General features: G+C 39.5%; 1 protein-coding gene across 1 annotated transcript in view; it reads left to right on the top strand.

Moving 5' to 3' along the window:
- Window positions 1-23,125, top strand: part of LOC146646726 (ephrin-A2-like) — an 82,580-nt gene that overhangs the window by 51,749 nt on the left and 7,706 nt on the right. The window contains exon 2 of the mRNA XM_085392058.1: window positions 21,761-22,053. Within this exon, the coding sequence (XP_085248184.1) occupies window positions 21,761-22,053 (293 nt within the window). The remainder of the gene's footprint in view (window positions 1-21,760; window positions 22,054-23,125) is intronic.

The following is a 23,125-nucleotide window of genomic DNA, read 5'->3' on the forward strand; positions in this document are numbered from 1 at the left end:
GCTAAAGTGAATTATTCAGGCGTGGAGCTTACCCCGCTGCCCAACATTCTATTAAGAGCTAAAATCTTGATTTTTTTTCTCCTCGTGCCCCCATTTAGTCTCTGTTTGTACCAAGGCTGCAAAGTTTGCTGCTGAGAATCAATGCCTGCCTTGCCCAGGGAATTTTAGGCAAACAACTCCCAGTCCACTTTTCAGGCTCTTCTGTTTGAGCCGAATGCCATTAGTCTCACTGCTGACCACAGTTACGGGCCCTTAGTTCCAAATTAAGGCTCTATTCCTTTTTCAATTAATTGCATTCAAGGAAGTGGTTTTCAATTAAATGAAAAAGTCGCTGAACTCTGAGATGAGGAGATCTTTAACCTAAGTGAAAATCCATTCTCTTTTTCATTATTTAACTGTAATTTGAATATCTACTCTAATCACATTGAATTAAAATCGTGATAAGACACATTTTAATCATTTAGGAAGCGCTGTGTGCTGTCCATCATGAGTCATGATAGTGAAAGCTCAGGGACATTCCCATCATGTGTTTACTCTGCTTCTCTATTAAAATCTAAGCTCTAAATTATTGCAGTATCCTAGATTCATTATTTAACAGTGTTATTAAATAGATTTCGACAGGCATGCTGGTGCTGAAAAATAGTGTTTCCCAATCATATAATATGCCCTCAGTCAGCTAACAACAGAGCAAAATTTACATTTTGCTACTTCCTTCTCTAGGGGGGCACAACATCAGTTGTATTTCAGTGTAGCATGAAATGAAGGCAGTAAAGAAGTTGGGACCTCTATGCAGGCTACATCTTTGTTTAGCTGGTAAACACAGATGTCATGCCCTGCCAGTATGCAGCTGTTCACACAGCTACAGCCACACAGCGCCACACAGGAGCTGTAAACTCCGTCGACCAGCCGGAGGCAGTCTGCTGCATTCTGGACTCACTTCCTTTTAGGCTGGCCTGAAGGAACGCCTGGTGTCAAGGGGATAACAAAGGAAGAGGAATTATGGAGAAGAGGGATAGATGAGTGGATTTGGGAAGACGAACCAGAGGAAAATGAGGAGAGAGTATTGTGAGCTAAAGCAGTGGGACTTTGTTTGGATGCTTTTAGAAGTCTGTGTGCCATTCTCATCAAAACCAGATTGTTGCATGAATCATATTTTTATAGAGTGGCTCACTGCCTCTAGCTGAAAAAGTATTAGTGAACTTTGCATTTGTTTTCAAGTTGAAGGCACGCCAAAACATCTCTGATATGCAGCATCACTTGTTAATGTTTTATTAACCCAGTCCTCTGTGTTAACTGTCTCCAGGAAGGAAGCTACGTCGATGGAGAACATTGAATCCAAACTGAGCAGATCTGAAGTTTTTCATTTCATTTTATGTTGTTTTGCTTCATGCTCATGTATACTTATTAACTTTAAGATATTGCACAGGAGTAATGAGAGAGTCTCTGTGTAATTATTTTGGTCTTCTTGCTGTCAAATTACTGCATCACACGGCACAGAAATACATACTTCAGACATGTAGACCAATCTGACACCTTTCTATACAAATCAGCATGAACTTTTTGGGCAATTTCAGCTACAGTAGCTCATCTTTTGGACGAGACCACATGGGCCAGCCTTCGCTCCCAACATAAGTCCTGGCCACCCATGATCCTGTTGCTTTCTTGGACTACATTTCATAAATACTAACCACTGCAGACAGCAAGAACACCCAACAAGAGCTGCAGCTTTGGGGATGCTCTGACCCAGTCTAACCATCACAAAATCACACCTGGTCAAACTGGCTCAAATCCTTACGCTTGCCCAGTTTTCTTGCGCCTAACAAATCAACTTTGAGGACAAAATGTTTGCTTACTCCCTAATATATCGCACCCACTAACATGATGGAGAATAATGAGTGTTATTCACTTTACCTGTCAGTGGTCATATTGTAATGCCTGATCAGTGTATCTAGCTGGTGAGTAAAAGACAGTAAGGTACAGTACACACTCAGTATTTGCCCCCCTATAGGCTGATCTCCTGGGACACTTTGGGTTAAAAAAAAGAGGAGAAAGAGACATTGAGAACAACAGTCTGGGTCTGTGACTATGGGGGCTGTATATGTGTGTGTGTCTGTGTGCTCTCCTGCGTTTTACTCAGCAGTCGACAATATGAGTTCACCTTCTCCCCAGAGTGAAAAAGTGGAAAACCATGCTGTGTGCGTGTGTGTGTTTGTGTGCACTATATCCATCTACGCTCAGGCAATGGGGGAGTGAATGTGTGCGGTGAAAGGAAAGGCTGGAGGCTTTATGTGTGTGCATGTGTTTCTTTCTTTTCCTCCCTTAGCGAATGCCTATTTCTAGATCGGTTTGAGGGTCAAGGTTTGGCCACCGGTGGAGAAAAGCTGTGTTCCCATTTAAAAGGGAAAAAAAAGCTCTTGCTCTCGCCTCACAATGAAAAGAAGTCCGAACACACATCAACCCCTTAAAGCCTTAACCCTTGCTCTGCCACATAGCGTCTCGCTACACAGATCCTCATAAGTGCGGCTATGATAACAGATCCCCTTTGAAAGGAATGAGATAAAAACCGCAGCTTCTGCCATGCATGATATTTCACTGACCATTAAGCCAAGCTGTTAAAATTTCAATTCAAATGGATCTTTGTTTGCACAGGCTGGAGGCAACAGAGCAAATTGATGCAGCTATGATTTCATCAGTGAAAACGTTGACGCTTTAACTCTTCATCTGCCTCGTAGCTCAATACAGAAACTTTTAGAATATGATTAACACACGGTAGACCTTCAATATGCTTAACTGTGATGATACACAACCTTGGTCGCTTGGCTTAGGATTTGCTTCTAGCATTTATAAACTAAGAGTCATGATTGTGGTGACTCAGTCTCTGACTCATAGCTTAACCCTGGCCTGAAGTCCATTAGACCAGATAAACAGGGTTAGAGCACTGGTGACATCACTTTTTAGGTTTTTGAAGAGTGATGTGAAGCCTGGGTCCATATTTATAAAACCTTTAAACAGGCAGATATTAATAACACTCTGACACTTTCATTTCTACTTAGAATTAAAAGAAAGAATAACCTTTAAGACCTGTTTTAAGCATCACATGATCTGGAAGTTATTAATTATTTTTCACAAGTCAGCTGAAAGTTAAAGAGAGTGAAGCAAAAATATGAAGAAAGGCTGAAATAAACACAGGTGACAATTATTTCTAAGCAAACAGACTGACTGAGAAAACACAGGGAGCGAGGCAGGATATGATTTCAGAGATGTAACTGAACGCAGGTGAATTAACAGGTAAAATTAACATACCCATTTTTTTCTTTTTGTTATAAACAATAGCAGAAAGTGATTTTTTTTAAAGGTGGACAAATATGACTGCTGAACATTAGAACTCTTAAATTTAAGAGCATATTTATGTCCAAAAGGTTTAGTGGTAGAAGTAAAGTAGGTGGTTTAAAAACCAGAAGGTCAGTAACTCAATCCCCAGCTCCTCCAGTTAGCATGCTGAACTGTCCCCTGCAAATACTGAGCCCCAAATTGATGATGCTCTTGCATGCATCGGACTGTCTATTATAGAAAGGGCTTAAAGGGATAGAATAAAGGGGTGTATGCATGAATAAATGTGGTTTTGAGTCAATTTACCATTTAGTTATACTGACAACGGTTTGAGTAAAGCAAAGGACAGAACCAAAAGTTATTTCTTAGTTCAATTTCTTACTTGAACACAAAATGACACTTTTAGCTGTCTGGTAAATGGGTAATGATGGCATTCTGACTTTTTGGCATCAAATTTTTACCTAAGGGGAGGCTTGTAGTAGAGAGTTATAGGCCTAGACAGAAATCATATCTAAACAATGCTTTTTTTAAGACATAACATAATGCCAGATTTCAAAACTGGGGCAAAACTCTGCACTTTTAGCTGCTGAAGCACTCAGTAAGATTGCATGAGCATTCATTCTGTAGTGCAGCAGAACTGGGCAGAGATAAATGTGCAATTCACCTCCTTGCTCATAAGAGTTTGAACTCAAGGGAATGCAGAATCAGACTGAGCTGGACAGAAAGGATCATCATCATCATCATCATCATCGATATTCATGATCGAGCCAAACACATATACTTTTCAGTGAAAATAAAGGGTCTGAAATAATTGCTGTTAGAATGCTAAACAAACCCCAAACTAAGCAGTATTTATATGACGGATAGTGTCAACTTTCCAACCCTGTTTGTGACGCTCTGTGGAGTATGCAGCATAATTGCCCCATTCCTCTAGCTGGAGTAACCTGGCAGATTTTTTAATGGAAATAATGGTGTGTGGCAAGTTAAAAAGGCCTAAAATTCAGAAAATGCAAAAAATAAAAAACCTCACTCTACTGCACCTTAAAGTTTCATGAAAGCGAGCAGTGCCTTTTGAACTGGCTTTATTTTGATGTATTTCCTGGTATTAATGATATATTTCAGTTGTACCTGAGATAATGACTCCCAGCCCTAAAATTCATCCCCAAACTAGCTGGCATGTCCTTATTAAAAGCACAATGATAATTAGATCACCCTTGAATATGGAGGGAAAAAAAGTTAAGCTTTGCATGTTTCTGTATTATTAAAAAAAAAATACCATTCGTGCCCCACAGATTACTCAGGGGATGACATAACATTAAACCTTTATATGCTACGATAATCTTTTCAAGCCCTAACACAGTGCAATATATTGATCTCAGCACGTCATCTAAAATAGCAATGTCCTTATCAACAAGCTGTGACCTGTTGCTGAAAGAGCACAACCATGTTCTGGATTCTCAGGGGATTCACAGCATCCACGTGTGATCTCAGCTGTGAATTTTAATGCCGTATTCAGCTCCAGCCTCCATTACAGCTGAACCTGCTGCCAGCCAAAAAGAAAAAGAAAAAAAAGATTGAAGGTCCATTTGATAGCGTAAATTCATAACCCAGTTAGTGATTTGCATTGACTCGGCTGTGATGGATGGACTCAAAACAACTTTATGAAAAATATTACTGCAGGACATCTTTGCACAATTTGTCCCCGGTAATTTTTAGCGTACTCTGTGAAAATCAGCTCTCTGCACACAACAGCAAGTTTTGAGATGGATGAAAGACTTCTAGCATCACAACCAAAGGAGCTTTGGGCTAGGGTGAAATCATAACCAAGATTGACTAATGTTTATGGATTTCTTTGTGTGTGTGATTGTGTGTGTGTGTGTGTAGAGGGTGGGGGCTATCTGTGACTATTTGAGAAAAATAGGAACGACACTCAGGAAGAGAGAAGCAGCTCGTCTCTGTGGAGTTGTTTTGGTCATGGTGCTTGAGCACTGATTAATGCTCATAGAGAGACACCAGATGGAAAGAGAGAGAAAAAGAGCGAGAGAGAGAATGAAAGACTGGAAAGGGAAATTTGGGGGAGAACAGCACCGTGGAAAGAGAGGATCAGAGGGCAGGAGACGGAGGAGAAAAGGGCGAACAGAGGCATGGGGGGGTGAGGGGGAAAAAGATTAGCATTAACAAATGGAGATGATGAGAGAAAACGAGAGAATGAACCTGCACTCCAAGAAATGTGGATTCATCTGTAGATTCTGGCTTTGGCAATGATTTGTGAAATTCCCCCGATTAATGAGTCATTTTTGTAAATCTCTTCAACTTGATTTTTAAATTCATCTTTAATAAAAACAAAACGGTCTGTAAAAACATGGTCAGGGTATATGACTTAGATGTAGAACCAGAGAGACAACTGCATCAGTACATTTACACTACCACAGTAACAATAATTAGAATAACTTGGTTGTTTTAAATGTGCAATCAGTGCAGCTATGAATTCATATAATCGTTTAAACTGTGTTAATGAATTTAGACATGTTTATTCTACATCCTGAGTGTATATGCACCCACTATGAAATTGTTGCCTATTATAATATGTTTACCCAAATTCATCCAGTTTTGGCCACATTTCCAGATTCCAATGTAATTTTTGTTTTATTGTTTCAATTCATTTTGTGCAATAAAAAAACAAACAAATCTTAATCATTAAAATGTAACCAAAGTGTTAAAATCTCAACATTTAGCAAGACTAAAACTGATGTGAGGCGGTATTAAAAGTAAATGTTTAGCTGATTTATAAACGCATCTCTGCGTAAGGTTCTTAACTCCCTAATTTTTCATCCAGCACAACAACATATATATGTTTTTGTTATATATTAAACACTGGCCAGTGACCTGTTCACACCTAACTTCAGTTTTCTGGATAGACTACATCCTTGTAAAAGAGATTTTCTAATCTCAGTGGATTTTTTTTCTCCCCGGTTAAATAAAGACTTAAAAAACTACATGTAAAAAGAAACTTTTCGTAGGACTAACTGAAGTTCATTCTTTCCGCTTCCATAGGAATTAAGAGGGTCAGTAGCAGTCAGTTGCTGCTAATAAAACGATTAATTGATCATCAACAAGTGTGACAACGTCTATAAAAACAGAAGTTGTGGCACTTTGCTTGTCTGGGACATTCAGGTGTGTAATTAAAGAAACAATCTTACCAAGAGTGAAAAAGAAGAGCAAATTCACCCCAAAGTCAAGTCGGGCAATTCTCAGAGAAAACCCAAGAGCTAGATCTCAGTTAGCATATTTAATTTGAAATATTATGATCAGATAATTAAAAAAAGACTGAACAAGGTTGACTTGTTTGAAAGGGCTTCCAGGAGAACCCTTCTTCTCTCTAAAATCAACATGGCAGCTTGGCCTAGGTTTGCAAAACTGCATCTAAACAAACCACAAGACTTCTGGAACAATGTGTTTTGGACAGATGACATCAAAATATAGATGTTTGTCTATATTGCACAGCGGCACATTTGGCAAAAAGCAAACACAGCATATCGGCAGAAACACCTCATGGAAACACAGCAGTAGAAGGTTGATGGACTCCTCTGTATACCAAAAATAAACAAAAATATTCTATAGTCAAATGTGAGGTCATCTAAAACTTTGCAGAAACCGGGTCATGTAACAGGACAATGATAATAAAGAAAAGGATCATGATGTTGCAATGACCCACTCAAAGTCCAGACCTAATCCTGATCTAAATGCTGTGTTGGGGATTTAAGAGAGCTGTGCATCAAGCATCAATAAACTGAAGCAACCTTGTAAAGAAGAATTCCTCCACAATGATGTGAGAGACTGATAAAGTTACACAAAAAATGAGATAAATGAAAAATAAAAGCATGTAGGAAAAAAAGTTTAGTGTGTGTTTTAGTTTTAAAAAGTTAAGTTTAACATCAGCATTTCGTAGCAAAGCATGTCTGTCCTTGATATCCGACAAACGTGTTGCACTCGCTGTTTTGAACGCGTTACAAACAATTCAATTATGCATTGTTTACATCAAAGGTTGTTTGCTTGTGTTTTTGCTTGTATCGTGCATACATATCATTATGAACTTGCATGATATGAAAAACAAAATTAAACACTGGTCCACCATTAATCACAAACTCGACAGAGTGCCTTTGAGTGCATAAAAAAATATAAACAAATGTCGGCTAGTAACTATATCTATTTAGGGGGTGTTCGATGGGTAGTTTTCAAGACTGCAGACTGATGTTGGAAATGCACTTTTCTCCTCACGAATGCTTGTTTGGACTTTTATTACAGAAAAAAACAAACGGGTCAATACTTCGAATTCACTGGAATGTTAGTCTTGTGTTATGTGGTGTTGTGTAGCTGTCTGATTGTTAGTGTTATCATCATCTCATGGCAGAGAAACAAATAATTTAAAATACAATGTAAGGCATTGCCTACATACACATCGTACAGTCAAGTGCAATGCTGCCGCTCCAAAACGAGGCTACTGTCATAAGGCTAAAGTATATAAATGATAGATTTCTCCCTTTTGGGGAATTTATTTTTCTTAAAAGAGGTTACAGAATAATTTTCTTAGAGCAGATCATGCTGTTAAACTTCAGTTGGACTTCAAAATTACAAAAACAGAAAATCAAAGAGTAGCACTTTAAAAATGCACTTTAACTATGCTGATTTTGTAGCGTTTGATTTTTTTACAGAAAAATGACAATGTTGTAAAGGGTCTGTGCGAACGGTTCGAGTACGACGCTACAAAGAGCATTTGCAAAAGTGTTCATTATGGCTCTAAAATGGGGTTCGGGGCTGAAGAATCTTTTTTCGGTTTAGAGCGCAGTTAGAGCTGTAACGTTTGCAGAGGAGACATTTTTTTGAAGGAGAGAGAGCGCAAAGAAGAGGAGTGGGGGGTGGAATTTTTGGGAGATCAGTGGCAAAGAAGAAGATGAGAAAAGAGGGTTTGGGCACAGTGGGATTACTCCAAGACGTGGTGAGTGGGAGACAGGAATACAGAAAGACAGAGAGGGGGGGAGACACCAAGACAGCAGCACTTCTTTTTGATTAGTAGTAAAAAATAAAAAAAATAAAAAATGAAGAGGAAAGAGACTTCCTGTTTATAGCAATTTAGGTTTATATATTATCTAAAAAATGGAAATGTGTTGGGAACAAGAGCTGCTTGGCCTAATTCTTTTCTAAATTGAAACGTCTTATGAAACCTTTCACCATTTTGTAAACGTACACTGTCAAAGCTTCAGTCTCATAGAACCGGCTAGCTTTGCAGTCAAAATCAGTCTTTCCCATTACACAACACACAAACAAGCAATCATACATTACTGATGACCACATGACTGAGCTATTAAGTACTCATTAAGTAATAAGTATTTTGAGAATCTGCTCTATTTTGAATTTGAGAACATTTCTTTATTGACACACCTTTGCAAGATTATCCAAAACACTGCTTAAAGACAGCAGAACATTTTCAACCCTTTACTTCCACAAAAGCAAAGTGTCTTTCTGTGTGGAGCTTTCTCTATCTGGCTCTCCAAAGACAGATGTTAAGTGAACCACTGATTGAAACTCACTTTAGATGTGGATGAAAGCGTCAATAATCTATGTTAGTCTTGTGATTCACTGGCAAACTATCCACCACCTCTCGTCAAATGTCAGCTAGGACAGATAAAAAGCAAAACACGGGGTTAGAAAATAGATGGTTAGGTGTACATAAGATTTTTTTAATGTAATTCTATACTGTAAATCTATTGAAAAACTACTCTGCATCATCATCTCTTCTCTGTTCCTGATCTGGTCTCAAAATATAATCCACCTCACAAAGGATGCTTCTTTGTGAAACCTGCTCCTGGAAGTATACCCTGGCAAATCCAGCTTTGAATGCCTTCAATGCATCCACATTAACCTCAGCCACTGAAATCAAGAGGCTTTCTCTTATGTAGGAATTTCCACCGCCAAAAAAAATAGAGGAATAGAAAAAAATGCAGGGAAAAAAATAAGAGTTCGTGAATATGACACTGAAACAGCCAGCCTCACATCATCCAGCATATGAGAACATCGAGTAATAGATGCATACAGTGCTGGGAAAAGTTATTCCCATGCAATGAAAAATTATACTTTCTGATTTTTTTAGATTTGGCATTTTTCTTGCACTTAAATGTTCCAGATCATCAGAATTAGATATATTGAAATTGAGGGGTTTATTTTTTTTTATAAAGATTCCATTTATTTCAGCAACAAAGCTATCCAAACCTGCCTGGCCCCACGTGAAAAACATACAAAAAAACAAACAACTAAATGTAGCTTTTTGAGTGACCTAGCCAAGGTCTAGACTTAAATGATGGACTTAAACAGGCAATTCATGCTTGAAAACTCTCCTATGTGGCATAATTAAAACAATTCTCCAAAGGAGAGTGGACCTAAATCCTCCACAGCGATGTGAAAGACTCATTGCCAGTTATTGCAGTGGCTTGATTACAGTTCATGCTGCCAAGGTCGGCACAACCAATCATTAGTTTTGGGGGGTAATTACTTTTTCACAAATATATATATTTGATATAATATATCTACTCTGGTTATTTTTGTCCAATTAAAAACTGCTTCATGACCTGAAATATCTAAGTGTGAGAAATATGGAAAAAGAAGAAATCAGGTAATCATGATACTGTATATTGCATCGGAAATAGATCGTCTTAATAATCTCCTCGGTTAGGATCCATTGTTCCAGAGCGCTGGCAAACAAATAGCCCTATTTGTAGAGCTCGCATGATTCTGATTCAGTGGCTTTGTTTTTAGGAGTGCACTTGCAGTGTGGATGGTAATGACTCGAGTGTACTGCACTGGTTTCATGTATTTGTTGAATGAAGATAAAGTGCAGTAAATGATTTCTTTGTCCAGTTTTAAATATTACTTTGCAGAAAGGTGTTTGCACATAGGAAATGTGGAAACATGGAAATTGTGTTTACAGTTATTAAAAAAGTGTGTCTCTTTTGAGAAATGAGGCAGAGCTTTAGCCAGTTATGTGTTAGAGGCCAGAAAAACAACTGTTGTTAATATCTTACAAATGACCCAAATGAGAGTTTTCTCTTCTGGGTGGAAAACAAATCCATTATAAAGGTAGTCACAAAATGTGTCTTTTATCTCTTCCTCTGGTTTAAGTAGATTTAGCAGAACGTCCAAAAGTCAGAGGTTTTGTGAAACGACCATCAGGTTTTGCTATGCTGTAAAGCTGTCAGTATGCTTCAGGTTAACTTTTGCATGTCAAAACAGCTCTGGTTGTGTATCAGCTCCTTTGAGGATTCTTGCAACTTTAGTGCTATTTAACATATTTCCAACCATTTTAATCTAGACCATTGCAAGTATGACTGTTAGTTGGGTGTTTTGCACATTCTCTCACTCCAGCATATTTGACATATTTCACTTGAAAACTTGTTATTTTCCTGGTCCCACCTGAACCAATTTACTTTTGGTTGAAATGCTTCAAATGGTTCGAAATTAGGCTATCAAACTACGCAGAACCTGTTTTTCGTCTGTGTGAAAAGGTTATCAGTATTTGATCAGGTATGTGGAGAGAAATCTATCTAAAGCTCACCTTTCACACAACAAAGCATGTCACTTTCCAGTACAAACAAGCTCCCAGGAAGAAACCACCAAAAAGTGTCACCTGTTTTCCCTCAGTGTGTAGCAGACTTTCTTCTTTTTGTGTCTGAATGCTACCACTTGAAACATCTGTAAATAGCATTTCTCCTTTTGAGTTAATGCAGAGTGTTTTCCTTACCTCTAGCCCGAGAACTAGAGGTCCTGACTAGTCAACATAACCATGGATCCAAAAGACAATGCTGATGTTGTTCTAGTCAGGGCAATCTCAGTTACCCATGTAGGGTTTTTTTTTCTTTTGTCTTTTGCTTCTTGGAATTGGCCCTGAGATTGAATTGAAAGCAAGTGACAGAGAGAGAGAGAGATTGATACAAAGAGAAGTGGACAGAACGAAAGCCAGAGAGTTTTGAGGAGGGAACCAGAAGGAGATCAAGGCAGAGAGTCAGACACATATGAATCAGAGAAATTGAGGGGAGGAGGGAGAGGAGTCAGAAAAGAGATGCTCGCTATTAGAGTCAGACAGCATTGACCTTCACTCCAAGCTGAACCACGTACAACATTCAGCACATATGGCTCCACTTAATGTGGCGAGACCTGAGTCTGTGTATGCGTGTGCTTTAGTATATATGTGTATATATATATATATATATATACACGTGTGTGTTTGTGTTTCTATTTTTGATCTACTCGTAGGAGTGTGACTATTAGTATGAGTGTGCACGCTTCTGTATGTGTGTCTTTGATTTTGTTTACATGCTGATGTTTGCCTGCATGTCGACACATGGATTTATGTGTGTGCGCGTGCTCGCCAGCATACACAGCGTGTATCTTAATTGGACTCCATTCAAGTGTTTAATTACTCATTAGAGATGCTGCAAAGCAATCTATACACCAGCTTTCCCCGTTCGCTCTCTCTGCCCTCTGTGACTCGCAACCCACAGAGGCTCAAACGCTTTGACCCAAACTACATGGATTAGTTCACCTCGTCAATCTGGATCAACCCATCCATATTAGATGAAGATCCTTAAGCCAGAGGGTGATGCCAAAGCAAGGCAGACAGCTAATATGTCAGTCAGTCTGACACTCCATCAGTTTATTCTGGTGTAAAAGTAGTTGTCAGGCAGACAGTTTTTTTTCACTGAAAGATGATAATCAGTCCACTGGTAGGCGAATAAGTCAAACTGGCTAAACTAGTCAGTTACATAATCACTTTGTTGATCGGGGCAGAAATCTGAGAGCGGAAAAACACTGCAAACCTTTTGTTTACGGTATATATGAAAGTAACAGTAGTATTCCTCAAGCACAGACTAAATGCAACTCGGTGGTTAAACTGAAAAAAACATGAAAAGAATTGATCTGTAACTTTTAAAGTGAAGGTTCTTACACCAACATTGAGCTAAAACAGTAAACACATTTGTCCCAAGTCTATATCATGGAGAATTGATATTATTTGCTTGCCAGACTTGAAAGGTTTTTTGTAGAATATGGGGTGTAAAAAAATCATAAATGTACAAAATAAAGTTAAAGGTTTTTATAGTTGTACTCCCAGAAGACAAACTGTATACCTCTGGCCAGATGTAGGCTGGCCATTTTTGTGGAAACACTTTGTTATTTTCATCATTCTTAACAAAATGTTTGCGGTCCGTTTTAATGACAGCCAAAGATGGCCCCCAATCTGTCAGAAAAAAAAAAGTTGAACTCAACCTTGAAGAATGCATGAGTATTGATGGAATAAAAAATGTCAGCCAGTTCTTCTCCCTTCTTTAAACATTGACTCTGTGGATACGTGACATTTCTGCCGCTCCCCACCCTTGTTGAGAGATTCCCATTGGCGAACTTGGACACCAGCCATCAGCTCCTTCATTCGTACATCTTTTTGAGCCAACCTTGTCGATACCAATAGAGCCCCAGTGCTGTTTGTGCTGTCGACAGTGCCAGCGTTGGTGCTGCATCATGGTGAATGCCCCTCAGAAAACAAGGAGACTGATATAGGCATATCATGCACTCTGCCTGTCAGCTTGTCAGAAATACCGTGTGTGCCCGAGCTCTCATCTTGTCCGTCTGACTAACTCAACCTGTTTGCCCATCCATCAGTGGCTTTGTCTCTGTATCTGACTGCCATCGGGTCTATTCTGTCTTTACTTTTTGTGTGTATTTTTTAGCAAACACATCACCAAAGTGGTAATTATCCTTCCCGGGTGGGGGGCTCAAGAACAAGGTTTGTTATGTTAATCCAGTCAGTGGGCGTTGGGTTGTATGTGTATATGTGAGTGATGGGCAGCCTGTTTTATGTCTGACTGTGTGTATGTGTACATATGTGTAAGAATTTCCCAGGGATTGACACAGGCAGCACTTAATCCGCAGGGGGGCTAAGTTGCCTGTCTTGGAGAAATACATAATAACCTTTCAGATGTGCTGAATGTCACCACAGTGATCTATGGGCGACATTATTCAGAGTGACAGATGTGGAACTTGTCAAAACAACACAGTTTGAGCTGCTCAGGAGTGTGTGCCAGTTGTGGGTTGAGGCTTTTGATGGTTTCTTTTTCATGTTGGCTTCGGTGCATGTACAGTGAGATGTGCATGTGTGTGTTATGTGCTCTATTCCATGCTGTTTGCATGTGTTTAACACAGAAGTGAGGATCAAGAGCTAATCTGCATAATTAAACATGTACATCTGTGCTTATGAATCCCAGTACTTCGATTTGTGTTAATTTGGCTTTACATTATACTGAATGCATTAATGCTTTCAGTGTTACATGTGTTATTTTGTTGAGATGAGCTTGTACTCTACGCTATAGTATACATCCATGTGTTGGAAATGTCTAGATATGTCAGCCTCAGTGTGTTTGTTTCCAGGGAGGTACCATATTTACTTTTCCTAATGTATCTAAGCATCAGCAGCAATGCGATGGGAGACACAGGAGAAGACAACAGCATGAGAAAGGAACACCTCATGCTGGGGAAAAAAGCAGCTAAAGAGTCCTAGCCAGAGGATGATGTATGTGTGCGTGTGTCTGTCTGTGTGCATGAAGGAGTCCTTTTAAACATTCAAACAGAATGAGCAGAAAGCAGATGATGCCATGGTGAGGGAATAAAAATACAATAATGGGGGAAGAAAGTTAAGACAAAGGAGAGAACAGGAAGAGAAAAGAGGCGGGTGGGGGCGTTGACAGTCGCGAAGACTGAAAAGAGGAGATAGCAAGAATGTCAAAAGATGCTGGAGCTGAGCTCCAGAAAGGAAAGTGCTGGGAGAAGAAGAAAGAATAGACAGGGAGTAAATGAAGCAGAAGTGACTGGAGATGAAGATTGAGGGAACGAAAGTAAAGAAAAGGAGGAAAAGACAGAGTAAAGTCAGGAGAAGATGAAGATGGAGAGATAGAAACAGAGAGTAATGTGGAGTTAATTGGAGAGATATTGAGAGTGACTGGAGTTATGGTGTAGGAGACTGAGACAGCAACATAACTGAGGCTACTTTCAGCCACACACGTCTACAAAAGCCTGCAATTTCTTCCTGCCAGAAAGCCAAATGAGGTGAAATCGTGCCTGTTTTGAATATGAAATGTTACATTTAAAAGACTCCACATATTCATTTGGCCAACAGTGCACAGAATTTGCCAGGGTTAGGCAGCAATACTGGTGGAGTCTCTTTGTGCTGGTGTGTGGAGGAGAGCAAACCGGATGTTCATTACTCTCAATGAGAGAATGGTGATAAACTGCGTCAAGATAGGAGTTGGCAACTAAAGTTGGACAACAACTTTTGAGTTGACTGAAGATGTGACAGTGAATTGGATTTAAAAATTGAGCCAAATCCAATTCTTCCACCTATCCTGCTTGCAACCCCCCCCCCCCCAAAAAAAAGAAAATCACCTCTGTGCAGAAAAAGTATCTACAAAGACCAAAAACTTTTTTGTCTTATTTTCATGGTGTAAGTTGCGCATTTTAACATTAGAGTTGCTACATGTGTTGACACGTCATTCCCATCACTTCAGATGAAGACAACCTGCATCATGTGCATTCTTACACATGATGCAACCCAAGCAGAGATTCACTCATAAATCCTCTGCCCCGTAACGCTAAAAGAGCCCAAACATCCTCATCCTAATTCTTCAGTTCAATTTGCACCAAATCACAACAACAGTCTCCTCAAGCCTCTTTATATTGTAAGGTAAAGATCCCAAGTTATCAGATAGCAAGCAGCAATGATAAGCTGAATGGGTGCAACTCACTAAGACACATACATGTACCTGCAAGTTAGTCTCAGTAACAGACTAATAAAATACTAGACCTGTTGGCCTGATTGTCTACTACTACTGCTGCTACTACTACTAATATGAGCGACTGTCCGTCTCCCAGCAGGCCATATTTCTTTGTTGGATAATTCCATTAGAAATGCTACAAAATGAACATACACCACAAATGTGGTTGAGAGTCTCAAATCGTTGGCTTGAATAAGCAGTGATGATGTTCAGCAGAGAGCAGTCAGCTATCATGATTATTTATAACAAAAATAATAATAATCATACCCAGTACAGTTGTTATGGAAAATTAACTATAGCATGAAGGCTCTAAACGTGTTATTTTATTGGCATAAGTTGGGCATTTTAACATAAGAGTCTATGGGGAATTAATTCCTTAGTCAGCCTCAGGTTGCCGTTAGAGGAACTGCATGTTCTGTCACTTGGCAGTTGGCTTAATTTGACTGCCCTATGCGTTGCACTTTATTTGGGCACAGATGCTGCACACACACACAAAAAAAAACAGCATGCAGACGGAAAACAAAGTTGTTTACACAGTAAAATCTGAAAGCTGTTCCAGAAGAAGTGTCCAAAAATCCAGTGTCGAGAAGTGTCTACCAAATGAAGACGTTGTATTTTGAAATGGTGCCTCCTGTAGTTTTTGCGGGTTTGTGCAGCCAGTTTCTTTTCTCCTCTGAGCCATTTTTACCAAAAGCAACTGGATCAGAATTTGACTGACAGACCAAGAACGGAAGAAAGAGGTTTTTCTGGGTTTTTTTGTTTTTTTTGCAGGCCACGGTGTGAGTGCACCATAAGTGGGAGTGACAAAGACAGATCAAGTAAAGCTAAAGAAAAGGAGAAAGTTATAGAATGAGAGTGGGATGACATAGTGGGAGAGAGAGAGAGAAGCATCCTTTGATGTTTGGTGGTTGATGGAGCCTGCTGTTTAGGACGCAGGCAGGTATGGTAAACATCCAAGGCTTCTCCAACCAGAGGCTTTGATCACAGCCATATTGAGAGAGGATGTTGATGACTCACTGTCGTCAGAATACTAAAGAGTGGCCACTACACGCAGGAGTACAGTTACTACTGTATGGAAAAATACAGAACTTGCGATTGCAGCAGATACGCACATCCAGAAAAAAACCTCAAAGACATGTTTTCTCTCGTCCCCTTTTTGTTTGGATCTTTTATTTCAACTTTTAAGCTCTCCCATTTCTATTTTCTTTCATCCTGATATGTGCACACAAAACCATAAAACACTTTAACGCAGATCCATTTCCACTGATTATGGTCCAAGCCTCAGAATGATCCTTTTATATCCAGATGAGAGCCACCAGCCAAAAGCCAAGTCTTTCAGCTGCGTCTGGCTAACATCACCAGACAATTCAATTGCACTGAGAGAGTGAGGAGAATTTGTGAGGCATCAGAGGATTATGAATGATATCATATTGCTCAGGTTCATACACAGACAATATTAGAAAGAAATTGCTTCAAGCGGCGGAACAAAAAAAATATGAAAAGACCATGTACTAAACAACATGCACTCCAACAGCAGTCTGTTTAACAGGCATAATTTAAGACAGTGTTTTCATAGACACTGCTTAATTTCAAAAGCATAAAACATAAAGTTTTAAATCTTTATCTTTGTACCCCTTCAGAACTTAATTATCAATATGCTAGAAATACAAACACATATCTTTCCCTGGAAATGAAAGATAATCAAGTTTTTTCAGCCGTAAAATAACAAGCATGGACATTATTTCTTGTACCGGTTGTAAAAGTTTACACTGAATGAGTAAAAGGATTAGTGAAACTTTATAATTTTGCGCTGTACTTTGTTGTAAGCTACCTTAAAGCTTCTTTTGTGCCAAATGTTGAATTATTATGATGAAATAGGGTTGGGGGGAGTTATTGTTTGTCAAAAATGAGACACTCTATGAAAATTGGTGCAATCCATACTGCTTTCTGTTCAGTCACTTGAAATTCCCTCCAAGATATTCCATGATCCAAGAAGTGGAGGCATTTAGGAACCACAGAAACTTAGCGCATGGTCGCGTAGTGCATAAAAGTCATCAAAGCTCTGCTGACTCAGTAACTGCAGAGCTACAAATCTCCTCTGCCATTAACAACAGCCTCCAAACTGTGTATCAGGAGCTTCATGGCATGGGTTTCCATGGTGCAGCTGCTCCTGTACGTATAATGTGTAGGTAGCTCTGATGTTTTCATTGCAGCCAGTTCACTAACTCTGTAAATTAGATCCTTCTGCATAGCCCAGTCACTGTTTGTGCAGATGCTTAATTTATGTAACTGCAAGCAGTACCTGAGTAATAAGTACTGAGAAAGGTTTTGCCTATTTAGAGAGCGTACAGAAAAGGGTGGTGGGTTGATCTAATGCTGATTGGTTGACAAATGGGCTGGCACAGGGAAGGGAGTGACAGCGGAGTTCATCAGGAGTGAGAGAAGCACAAGAAAAAATTTTATAATTTAAATTTTCTCCACTGAATGGCCAACAACAACACAAGCAAGAGTAGCACACAGACTGGTTGTACCAAATATTTTTGACACTGCCCCCATCTGACAACAGATACTCTCTGCAGGTAGATGAGCAGTCCGAAGCTGCCCACGGATCGCTAATAGACTGCCAATGTGCTACCACAGCTGAGCCAGAAATTCCCCATGAGGTTTGCCATACTTGCTGCAGTCTTTTCCTGAATTATCGGTGCCCACACTTTGAAAAAAAAACTCCACACTAAAGGAATAAAAGAAGTCGAAACAGGCAAACAAAAGCCATCACAATATTGTGTATGAAACTTCACAAAGTTTGATACTTTTAAGCTGAGAGGATTGTATTCTTGTGTTTACAAACTAGCAACACTGTCTGTCTCACAAAAAAATCGAGAGGCACAAGCCACAACGGTGCCGAAGAGATGTCACAACTGATGGCGCACCCTTCAAAAAAGCAGAAATGACTATATTTAAAGAGGTTTAAGCCTCTAAACCTGAACCACTGAACCATTTGGGTGTTAATATTCGGGACTCAAGCTGCACCTAGATATTTGGGAAATGACTATGTGTTGTTTGTCGGTTTGTCCAACAGTTTACCTGCATGCAACCTAGGCTTGCTCAAACGTGGGTGCGCAATGGTACTTAAACAACAATTAGAAACCACAAAACATTTCATAATAAAGCTCTTCTTGGCAGATTTTGCCAATAAGGGACAAGAAGATGCCCGCTTATAGAGATGAAGTGTGTTTAAAAGACTGTTCTATTGCAGATGTAACAATGATGTTACAGTGCTCTGACTATGAGCTAATAACACTAAGAAATTAAAGCCCTGATGTTCAGCGAAATGTAATTTTCAAGACTTAAGTTGCAAATAAATTACATCATAAATAGAAACATTTATGAAGCTTCATAATGTCAGCTTTTATTATGAGTTCTTTAAATATAATGTTGCACAATACTGTTATATCACTGCTTTCACAGCTTTGAAATATACGCACATACAGATTCAAAGACATCCCATTAAAAACACCAATAACACACAGACACACACACACACAGCTCTTTCTCAAAGAGCCGTGTCTTATATGTGAGTGCATTCCCATGTCTTTTTTGGCTAGTGCAGTGTGTGTGTTTAATTCCAAATGACACTCAGCCTGAGAGTGGAAGACACGGGACACACAAACTGTGACACACACCAACATGCGCTTTTTAACAGCTCACAGTGCAGTGGCACACCTGCACGTTCACCCACTCACCTGCACACACGGTTTCGGCTCGCCTCGGCAAATTAGGAATGCAGACAGTGTCACAGGAGCAGGGCAGGGCACTGATACAACCTAATGTATCCTGGCACATTAGCCCTTTCTTGGATTGAGCATCCTCACCGAGTGAGACCCACTTTGCCATGCTACCATTTAACCGGCCCCACACACACACACACACACATGCTTGCCTGCATGAACCCACACACATCCGTACTTTGCTGCATATCCAATGTACTAATGCTCAAGTGGTAGTCATCCATAAATGTATCAGCGCACAATCAATAGGCAAAGCACATTTGTCTCAGATGAAAAACCATAGTCATATAAATTGAAATGAAATATAGAAAACTCCTCTTCCATCTGCTCTTCTTCCATCTGGCCTCCATCTCCTCTTCTGCTTTTTCTTTCCTCATTTTTCAGCTTTATTCTAAACTAATTTCATGCAATCTCATTACCCCATATTTGATTGTCGCCCTCCTCTCTCTGCTTTTTCTTCTCTATTGTTCTAGCTTTGCACATATTTCCCTTCCTCCCCCACCTTTTTTTCTCTCTATTTCACCCCTTCTGTTCTTTGCTTTCAGGCTTTTTATTCTCATTCTATACATCTCTCCCTCTGTTTCTCCCTCTGCCTTCCCCCTTTAGTTGTTAATAAGAGTTGATTGGGAGCAGAGAGAGCCAAGAGGAGCTCCCTGGTGGATCAATGCCTCTAAATGATCTGTTCAAGGATCCCTTTAGAAGCTGCAAAACGCACTCTGATAGGGCACCGAAGCATGAAGACGCTCATTTCACATCTAACTCACTTCCTGATTTGCCCTCTGGGAGAGAGATAGGACTGCCGTTATAGGGATAATTTGTCCCAAAGCTAAATATCCCACTAACCAAGAGTGCTTAGACCAAAATGTCTTCATTCTAGGCAATCAATTACTGCCAAGGTGAGGGAGAAAATGATGAATTTGTTTAAAAAGCCCAAGCCGCCTGTGTGCGTGCTGTCTGTGACAACTAGATTGCACGACAGCTTGGTTTTGTTTAGGCTATGCTTATTTGATTGAAGACATTTTCCTGCGTCTCAAATTTACCGAGCTTCGACATACAAGATTTGATAACGCGGTGTAATGAATTTTAAATGTACTTGAGGTGGTACATTTGGAATTGAATTGATTGTAGCTGTGGTGATGATAATGAAGGTAATGAAAAACACCGGAGGACGTGGCGGTTGCAGACATCGACAGGTTTACTTGACCACAAAGAATAAAATGGATATTGCACTGACTATTTAAAAATGCATCGAAATGTTAGATGGTTTACTGAAAAGATGTTTATACTTTTACTCTACAGAGCTCATTTTTGCCCTGCTTTTTAAAACACATCTGCTGTGCTCTTTCATAAGGTATTGGCTACTAATAGAAAGGAATTAAATGCAATTTCCTACAGGAAACAATACATTACATTTTATTTTAATTTAACTTAACTCAACTTAACTCATTGCCTGTTTAACTTAACTACTGAGTCAACATATACTCTGTCCTGCTGATATAAACATCCCAGAGCAATCAGCACCAGTTGCCATGTTTATTAATCAGCAAACAAAAAAATAGCCTCCAACAAATGCAAACGATTCATTATAAACACACCGTGCATTATTTGAAATGTATGTCTATAGAAAAACAAGGCAGGGAAATCCAGAAGTGTAGAGAGGCAGGCTGCACGCTGTTGGTTTTAGTCCTCATCTGCATTTGTTGACAATAACAAAAATATAGAGTATCTCCAGCCTCATCCTTTAAAGAGAGACTGTTTCACTTCACTGACTTCAAGATTGTAAACAGAAGTTCAGTTCTCTTATAAACAGCACTGGCACCAAAATATAAACATAAATAGAGCCTGTATTATAAAGGGAAAATGTGCAGCCATATGTTTTTAATGTATTAAAAGTGACTAGCAGAGGTTGCTGAAAAAGGATGAAGGGGCCAGCATCTCATGCGTTTCCATATCACCTGCATTCTATGAATATTATAAGGGACTGCCGCAGTGTAGAAACTCCAGGATGAGCGTTTTAATACCAATAGTTTTTTTTTTCTTTAATAACTTGTTTCGGTTCATGATGCCAACCTCACTGATCTGCATGCTTGCTGAACTAAGTGGACACCTACAACAGCAATGTGTGCTCTCTACCACGATGACCTACTTCTCTTAAGTATCATACCACAAGGTTCATTCAAGCACGCCGACTGGAAAAAAAAAAACCTGTATTTGAAACATGCCTCGAATTCCCATAAATTGTAGTTTACCGAGCTTTATTAAAATAAAATTGGTTGCTAAACTGGCATAACCAGAGGGATCATCATTGATTTTTCTGGCTTTAACAATATATTGTTTTGTTTGTTTTTTTAAATGCCCTCTAGGATTTTTTTTTCTTTTCACTGACTCAGGTGGTTTAAATCAGAAAAGCAGTTTCAGTGTCCTTGAGCAATATATGGAAACTCTAAGGAGTGTTGTTCTGCGACCTTTGATTTGCCTCTGAAGATGTGGAAACACAAAAATGTTCCAACAATCGCACAATTTCATATGGTTACATTGCACCGGATGACTACGCTAGGCAGATAGTTTCCTTTGTGCTGTGCAGTCATACAGAAATTGTAGTAAATATCGATTGTTTTTCAGGAATATAAAGATTTTTCTTAAAACGTAAGTCTTCCACGGTCTCATTTTACCACAGAAAGCACAGCTCCTCACAGATTCTGCGCAGATCCCTGAGTCTGTTCGCTTATTTTTTATTCATGAAGAATGTTTCCTTTTTTCTGTGTCTTACAGGTTCTGGCATGGAGAGTACAGGGTGGCAGTGAACATCAATGACTATCTAGACATCTATTGTCCATACTACGAGGGGCCTCCATCCCACGGACGCATGGAGCGCTACATCCTATTCATGGTCAACCATGAGGGCTACACTTCCTGCCAGCACAGGATGCGTGGCTTTAAGCGCTGGGAGTGCAACCGTCCCACCGGTCCCGATGGGCCCCTGCGCTTCTCAGAGAAGTTCCAGCTCTTCACTCCTTTCTCCCTGGGCTTTGAGTTCAGGCCTGGACACGAGTACTACTATATCTGTAGGTTATCAGCCAAGTAGAGTGTGTTTCTCTGTGTTTGGGGAAATTGTGTGTGCAGGTAAAGATGTTTGTTATCTGTGTGTGTGTGTGTGTGTGTGTGTGTGTGTGTGTGTGTGTGTGTGTGTGTGTGTGTGTGTGTGTGTGTGTGTGTGTGTGTGTGTGTGTGTTTGCATGGTATCCACGCTCCTGCTCAATTTGCATTTGTAAACAATATATAAATATGCAATCAACAGAAGCTGATTGAGAGAGTTCTCAAACACAGCCCGCACAAATACACCTTCCATCTCCTATTCGCCCCTCTCACTCCTCCCTCACTTTATTTCTTAGCGCATCTCGCTGCTTCTGTCGAGATCATAAGTGGTGTGCTCGGCAAAGTGGTAAAAATGTCAGCAGGCGTAGTTTGTAATCATTTTTATATTAGCTCTATTGATGTTTCTCCTCACTTCAACAAGTGATGTATTAGTATTACCCCCCTGAGACTACTTTTTTGAACAAAGCTATCATTACCCCAGCAGGCGTGGGACATATAGTAGCTTCAAATTACTCTTAAACATTGTTTTCAACTTCTCAGTGTGGGATGGATTTACCGCATCCGGACTGTTTAGTGCAAAATCAGTTGGTAATCACAGAAAAGCAACATTAAATTGACTTTGGGAAGCTTTACTGTCAATGTTCAAACACAGGAAAGCACCACTTTTCCTTTTTATGCTGTAGGAGCTGCAGTTGTCTGTTTTAGTATCCAAACCACCTGGGATGAAACGTGTTTTTCACAGAGCGCACAATTACAAGGACACCAAAAGCAATCGAAAAAACGATGTATGCTGTTTTATGCTTTTTTTTTTTTTTTTTTTTTTTTTTTGCTTTCATTTGTTTGGTTGGCTGATTTTATTTTTCTTTGTCAGTCTCAAATGACCATACAGTCATTTGATGAGTTATGTAAACTCATCATTCGTTTTTGATCAGTTTAATTTTTAATAAGTACATGTCAGTCAGCAGTGTTAGAGAAAATACTTTGCTCTTGCAGGATTCAGTTTGCCAGCAGATAGCTATAACGACTCAGGAAAGTCATCCT

The sequence above is a fragment of the Rhamphochromis longiceps genome, linkage group LG19 (assembly GCF_057381845.1).
Source record: "Rhamphochromis longiceps isolate RC_006_pf linkage group LG19, R_longiceps_female_GT1.1, whole genome shotgun sequence".
Taxonomy (NCBI): Eukaryota; Metazoa; Chordata; class Actinopteri; order Cichliformes; family Cichlidae; genus Rhamphochromis; species Rhamphochromis longiceps.